This window comes from Emiliania huxleyi (genome assembly GCF_000372725.1).
Source record: "Emiliania huxleyi CCMP1516 chromosome Unknown EMIHUscaffold_1417, whole genome shotgun sequence".
Classification (NCBI taxonomy): domain Eukaryota; phylum Haptophyta; order Isochrysidales; family Noelaerhabdaceae; genus Emiliania; species Emiliania huxleyi.
Genome location: NW_005201178.1, coordinates 1 through 6,876, shown reverse-complemented (window position 1 = coordinate 6,876; position 6,876 = coordinate 1). Strand labels below are relative to the sequence as shown.

General features: G+C 65.2%; 3 protein-coding genes across 3 annotated transcripts; 2 read left to right on the top strand and 1 right to left on the bottom strand.

Moving 5' to 3' along the window:
• Nucleotides 1-2,352: 2,352 nt before the first annotated feature.
• Nucleotides 2,353-4,006, top strand: EMIHUDRAFT_447053 (hypothetical protein). Its single transcript, XM_005787504.1, has 5 exons — nucleotides 2,353-2,580; nucleotides 2,649-3,001; nucleotides 3,242-3,353; nucleotides 3,448-3,527; nucleotides 3,767-4,006. The coding sequence occupies exons 1-5, from the start codon at nucleotides 2,371-2,373 to the stop codon at nucleotides 3,858-3,860; spliced, it is 849 nt and encodes a 282-aa protein (XP_005787561.1). The 5' UTR covers nucleotides 2,353-2,370; the 3' UTR covers nucleotides 3,861-4,006.
• A 190-nt stretch (nucleotides 4,007-4,196) lies between these two features.
• EMIHUDRAFT_252667 (hypothetical protein) lies at nucleotides 4,197-4,502 on the bottom strand (the record flags this gene model as incomplete). Its single annotated transcript, XM_005787503.1, has 2 exons — nucleotides 4,197-4,279; nucleotides 4,352-4,502. 2 exons carry the CDS (start codon nucleotides 4,500-4,502, stop codon nucleotides 4,197-4,199), a joined length of 234 nt encoding a protein of 77 aa, XP_005787560.1.
• A 367-nt stretch (nucleotides 4,503-4,869) lies between these two features.
• On the top strand, nucleotides 4,870-6,665 carry EMIHUDRAFT_252666 (hypothetical protein; the record flags this gene model as incomplete). The annotated part of the gene is made up of 4 exons (XM_005787502.1): nucleotides 4,870-5,496; nucleotides 5,675-6,094; nucleotides 6,168-6,220; nucleotides 6,338-6,665. 4 exons carry the CDS (start codon nucleotides 4,870-4,872, stop codon nucleotides 6,663-6,665), a joined length of 1,428 nt encoding a protein of 475 aa, XP_005787559.1.
• Between the last annotated feature and the right edge of the window lie 211 nt (nucleotides 6,666-6,876).

The window sequence follows — 6,876 nt, the reverse complement described above, 5'->3', positions numbered from 1 at the left end:
TGTCCCCTACCCAGATATTGGCCCGCGATGCGGGAGGACAAAACACTCTCCGTCTCGACTCTGCACTCTTGAACAACACTCTGTCGTGTCGCATGTCTCATGGCATAATCCACGAGGCATTTTCCATCCGCGTATACGTGTGTGTAGTGTCACTCGGTATTTTTCTTCAAAGGCTAACAGGTGGCGGGCCGGCGGCAGGCGAGAGTACGCCGCCGCGCCCGGCCGGCCGGCGGGCCGCGGCGCCGCGTGTGGGCCGAGCGTGCGCTCGCGCTGCGGGTAAAAAAGTCAAGCCGGGGGCGCGCGCGGCCCGCGGGACCTCTGGGGACACGCCGCGTCCTCTCGCTAGACTCGCTAACCGTTCGCTACAGTGTACACAGACTACACGCAACACGCCGTAACACCTAACACGGTGGTGCGGTGTGATATCTCTTTTGTCGTGGACACCGTCTCTCGACGACGAACGTGGGGACCACACGCCGCGACCTCTCGCTAGACTCGCTGACCGTTCGCCACAGTGTACAGACTACACGTAACACGACAGCGAGGTCAGGTCACAGGTTGAGGGGACACCCCTACGATGTCGAGCGACTCCTCCTGGCCGATCGTGTGCACGGACGTGCACGGACGCGCTGCGGCAAAGGCCAAAGCGGAAAGCGCCAGCTGAGACGTGACAGGTCCTCCTCTCTCGAGCTTTCGTCGATCGAGAGCGAGGGGAGCGGTGCGTGCGCTGCGGCTCACGCAGAGGCGCGCGCAAGCGAACAGGAGGATTTTGAATGATCTGTGAAAGCGAATAGGTCTGTGAATACCCCATTTTCTTCTCAACAACAAGGCTGTGAATAGCTCGATTAGGGACGCACGAGCTACGCGACGCACGCATCGACGATACGCCGCCGTGCCCGCAATGGGGCTCAAGGACTTCGCGAAGAATGTGGGCGGCGCAATGAACAAGGGTGCGATGCAGGCGCCGGTTCTCCACGCGGCCCAGTTCGCCCGCTCCCGCTTCAAATTCAGCAACACTGGCGATTTGTCGCTGAGGCCCGCGCCCTTGCTGCGGCCGCAGGTGTCCATCAACACTGAAATCACGGTACACAAGACAAACATAGCCTCGGAGAAGAAGAAATTTGGCGCCGATGTCTACCCGCTTCTCGAGGCGAGCGGCGGCGTGTGGACGGAGGAATGCACCAAGCTGTGGACCGAGAGCCTGGCGAAGGTGCTGCAATCCTAGAGGGCGGGCGCTCCTTCCTTGCCACGCGAATTTCGTCACTCTCACACTCCCCCCCGCATAGGTGAAGGACATTGAGGCCAAGATCGAGGAAAAGAGGAAGAAACTGAAGGAGATATGCGGGACAGGGGAAGGCGCATCAGCTGCGGAAGATAGTGCTGCAGTGGCAGAGGCCGAGGAAGTCCCTTTGGGCACGTCCGTATCATGAAAGAGAAGGGCGGATGACTGCTTAAGCTCGTAAAGGTGTTCAATACAGGTGGCGGTGTTCAATAGAAATTCCCTCTCGACGTCATGGAGACTACATGCACATGCACACATGCACATGACAACACATGCACATGCACATGCACAGCATGCAACACGCACACATGTCATGTGCATGTGCATGTGCATGTGCATGTGCATGCACATGTGCATGCACATGCACATGTGCATATGTGCATGCACATGTTGTTGTGGCCACCGCCATAGTCCAAAGACACGTGCTGAAACGCACACCCACCCACGACCAGCCCCAGTCATGGGGCGGGTTGGAGCCTGCATCGCTGCAGTGGTCGAGCTGCAAGCGTCGCCCGACTGCTCATGGCAGAGGCGAAAGCTCTGCTGCTCGTCGCCCTCGCCGACGGACAGCACGAAAAAGGTGCCTTTGGCTGGGTGTTGAGAAGTGGCAATGTCGGGAGAGGTGGCGTCGTCGGCGGCCGGAGGCGGAGGTGATGGCGATAGGGCGTGCAACTCAAAGTCGAACGCAAGCTCCGCCACGTGCGCCTGGGGCGTGGCGGGGAGGCCATCATCGCGTTCGTCGTCCTCGTCGCTCATTGCGAGCACGCTGCGCGGCGAGAGCCGAGCCGGGCCGGGAGACGTTTCGTGTTTTGTGGCGGAAGAAAACAGTCGCCGAATAGTATGGTATTGCGTATTCCCGTATCACTAGCTCCGAGGAGAGGGGGCGTTCTGCAGTTGAGGGGAAACCTGGTACACGGAGCCAACCATCGGAGAGTATTCTAGTATTACTTTGCTAACGAGACGGAATTCGTGGTGTAGCTGTGTTAGTGCCAGTGTGAGCCAGTCCCGAGTTGAGTGTTTTTCCAATTCTTCAAGGTTCGACTGGACGGCTGGACAGAGAGCAGTGTCGGCTCCTCGTTGCATCTCACATGATGTCATTCGCCTGTGCTGCTCTCCTCCCCATGCCGCTGCGGCCTGTTGGGACCGCGTCTCGCCCTCGCGAACGTGAAATACACCCTCTCATGGGCGCGCCGGAGTTTCTCGCTTCCGGGCGCGACGCGCTCCCGCTTGTTCACATGCCCATGGCAGAGCTGCTGCTGCCGGGCGAGTCGAGACGGCTCGTGATTAACCACGCAGAGGTGCGCTCCTCGCTCCCCCGCAGTGTTCGCGGCGTTGCGTTCTCGACGGCGCTCCCTCCCGGACACAGGGCCTCGCGGCGCTCGACGCGGCCAAGGACGGCGTGATCGGCTCTCTGCTCGTCACGCCGCACAAGAACGCGCTCTCCACCACCAGCCTGCTCGAGGTGCGCGAGGTGCGCAAGGAGGCCGTCGGTGTGTGCGTCGATGTCGTCGCGGTCGGCCGCCTCCACATCCCCAAGATTGAGCAGGGGCGGTGGCACGAGGCGAGAGGCGTCACCGCCGTGCGCGACGAGACGCGGGGCTCTGAAGCGCAGGACGAGGACGCCGAGGCGGGCGAGGGTGGCGAGGGCAACGTGAGCGGGCCGACGCTGCTGCGGGTGCGGCGGCAGCTCGAGGCGAGGGCGCTCGAGGAGCGCACAAGGCGAGAGGAGCCGAGAGGAGCCGAGATGGAGCCGAGAGGAGCCGATGGAGCCGAGATGGAGCCGAGATGGAGCCGAGAGGAGCCGAGATGGAGCCGAGATGGAGCCGAGAGGAGCCGAGATGGAGCCGAGGCGAGGGCGCTCGGCGAGCGGACCAAGGCGGCTGCGCGGCGTGTGTGCTCCGCCTCGAGCTGGGCCCTTCCCGGAGCCTTCCCTGAACCGTCTCGGACTCTGCCCACCAGGCGGCTGCGCGACGAGCTGTGTGTCCTCAGCCTCGACGCTCCCCCCGCGCCGTCGCTCGCGCGTCTCTACGGCGCGTGGGGCGTGCCCGACGAGACTGCCGCCCTCGCGCAGGTGACTCGCCAGATCCTCCTCACTCCCTCCTCCTCCTCTCCGTCTCCCTCCCCTCCAGCCTCCACCACCGCCTCCGCCTCCGCCCTCCTCTCAGCTCCGCTCCTTTGCCGCCTGCGACGGGCTGAGCGCTGTCCAGCGCGCGACGGCGCTGGGGATGGCTGATACGCGGGAGAGGCGCGAGATTCAGCCGAGATGCAGCCGAGATGTAGCCGAGATGCAGCCGAGATGCAGCCGAGATGTAGCCGAGCTGTAGCCGAGATGCAGCCGAGCTGTAGCCGAGCTGTAGCCGAGCTGTAGCCGAGCTGTGGCGGCGCGATGGCCGGCACGAGGTAGAGGTGTGTGAGCGGGCGGAGCCGCGCCGCCGCCCGCTCACTCCTCGCTGCCCCTCCCCCCTCCCTCGCGCCCTCTCAAAGGCTAGAGTTTGCGCGCGGCTGTGCGCTCCGGCGGCGACGACGAGCGGAGGCCCTGCTGGCGATGCAAGGGGCTCTGGCGGCGAGGGGGCAATGACACTCCGCGGAGCCGCGCACACGTTGTGTGCCACCTATGCGTGCACACGGCTGATTCGTGTGCCGTGACCGGCCGCTGCCGTCCACGCCGTAGACAGGCGCCCGCCCAGGCGCTGTGTATATTTTGGTTGAAAGGATTGAAAACTTAAAAAATGGCGCGCAGACGATATAACATATATATTTTTTGGGCAGATCGTGCTGCGAGCTGCGAGCTCTCTCCTCGAACTGCTCACATTGGGGATCAGCAGCTCACGAGAGCGGCGGCACGGCGGTTGTACACAGCTGGTGGCCAGCACAAGAGAAGGAGGAGCTGCGGCGCGGCAGTCTCGCCAGACCCTCACTCGGTGTTCGAGGCAGCGCGCTTGCGGAGCTCACCGTTGCGAGGGCGTGCGTTGCCAAAGCTCTTTGCCTTGCGCTTGCCTGGAGAGGGCACGGAGAAGCAGCTGAGGCGGCGGTTGATGCTGCTCGCGTGGGAGGAGCGGAGAGGCGCACCCTTTGCCGTCCGCTTGTCGCCCCTTCCCATCTCAACGTGGCTGCGCGTGACGGGCGCTGCGACTGCCGACAGGCTGCGCGCGGTCATCGGCGGAACGAACGCGACCGCGCTGGCGAGGAACGCGACGAGAAGCACCAGGAGACGGTTCATGGCGTAACCTCGATCTGGGTTCGGGCTCCCCAGCCGTCTGGGGTGCGGCGTGGACAAGCAATCTTAACCGCAGGTTGACACGCAAAAATCGTAAGAGGCACATAAACCTCTTCTCGGATTGAAACGCGCAGAAACACACAAAAGTTGGACAAGTGCGCTCCAACACCCCCACACACCGCACACAACCGCATAAATAAATAGAGCAGTCATCTCCAGGGAGAGATGGGCGACGCACACGAACAACAGGGGACAGTGCGCACCCCGCCCCGCACACAACGAAAAAGTATTTGATTTTTCTTTTAATGAGGCCCAAGGAGCCGGCGAGTGATAGGGCTGTGTGGATCTAGCGCGGTATTATCTCTCGCCGATGCGCACCGTCAACATTTCCGACTACACCCAGATCCACCCTCAGGGGGCGTCGGTGGGCGAGCGCACGCCGTCCCTCACGCTCGGCGACTGCCAGCGCGCGCGCGCCTCCGAGTGCAGCCGGCAGCACTCGCTGGCCGCCCGCTGCCTCGCCGCGTGCGCGCCGTTCCGCTGCTGCCCGGTTGCGAGCTTCCAGAACCGCGAGGTGTCGCACGCGATCGTCAACAACGACCTCGCCGCGCTGCGCCGCGCCCTCGCCCTCCGCACCGCCAACAACTCCAAGTGCATGTCGAGCTGCCACCCTGGCGTCAACGGAGGCATCGACGGCACGTCGGGCAACGCGCTACACCTGGCGATCGCGGGCGGCGGGTCGGCCGAGGTGGTGCACGAGCTCGTGCAGAGCGGCGCAAACATCAACCAGTCCGACCGCTCCGGCGCCCTCCCGCTGCACCTCGCCGCGGCTCGCGGCGACGCCTCCGTGCTCGAGGTGCTGCTCCAGTCGGGGCAGGTAGTCTCGCTCGAGGACGTTGATGTGGGAGACCGCTCGGCGCTGCAGCACGCCGCCGAGGGGGCGCACTGGGATTGCGTCCGGCTGCTGCTGCAGCACGGCGCCTCGGCGCACGCGCTCGTCCTCTCGGAGGCGAACCTTCCGAGAACCTTCCGAGACACCTCCCAGACACCTCCCAGACACCTCCCAGAGACACCTCGGGGACGCCTCCGAGACGCCTCCCAGACACCTCGCAGACACCTCCCAGACACCTCCGAGACACCACTTCTGAGACGCCCGCGCCTCACCCCGCCCCGAGGCGTCTCGCCGCGTCGACGACGGCGTCAAGCGGTCGGCCGAGGCGGCGGCGGTGTGCGAGGGTCTCTGGCGGCCTGCGGTGCGCTTCTGCGCCGTGGTTGCGCTCGGCGGGGAGGGCCGGCGCGCGTCGTGCACCCACCCCGCCCTCGCGACGTCTTGCGACGACAGCGAGTTCCACCGGCTGCTCGACAAGCTCGTGCGGTCGGCGCAGCTGCAACGGCACAGCGACCTGACCGTGCTCACCGAGCTCGGCATGATGCACTACAACCTGCTCCCGACGCAGGGCTTGCTCTTCATGGCAGTCACCATCAAGGAGATGGCCCAGCCCGACGCCTTCACCTTCCTCCGCAACTTGCGCGACCGCGTCTTCCGCGAGTTCCCGCAGGCGGCGGCGCCCGCCGGCTCGCCGTCGCAGTTCGAGGTGCCGCGGGGGGAGAGGCGCTGCTGCTGTGAGTGTGTGAACGGCGCCTCTTCACACGGCCGGCTGTGAACAGGAGCCGCAGGCAGAGGCGCTGCTGCGCGCGGCCTGCACCGACACCGACCGCAGGTATGTACTGGTGGTACCTCAACTACTGGACCAGTCGTAGTTCGCGTCGAGCCTTGATCACTAATGAACGCGTCAAGCAGCTCACTGCTCATCAGCCATCAGCCACTCCCCCGCCAGGTACGTCCCTCGCGTCGAGCCGAGGCTGCCCGCTCCCTACGGCGGGCCGGAGCTGCCGTCGCGCGCGCTCGTGTGGGTGGAGACCGCGCGCAACCTTGGGCTCGAGCGCGCCGCCATCGCCCCCGTCTCGGAGACCGAGCGGGCGGGGTGGCAGGGCGCGATCCGCGGGCTGCGGCGCTCCTCGTCCGGGTCGACCCTCGGCGTGCCGGAGGTTGCGCAGGCGTACAGCCACAACATGGTCGAGGGGCACCTCACTGACCAGCTGGCCGGCGTGCGCGCGCGTGTCGAGGGCCTTGACCGGCCGCACGCCACCGCGCTGCTGCCGTGACTGAGCATCACCCCCCTCAACTACGACCGGTGGCAACAATAGGCCGCATGCCATCGCGCTGCTCCGCCACTTCAAGTGGTCGTACGGCGAGGTGGTCAACGCCCTCGACGCGAACCCGCACCTCCTCGCCACTCTCTTCGGCGCCCCCTTCCACGCCGGACCGCCCGACGCCGCGCCACCCGCCGACGCAACCGGCGGAGCGAACGCGCAT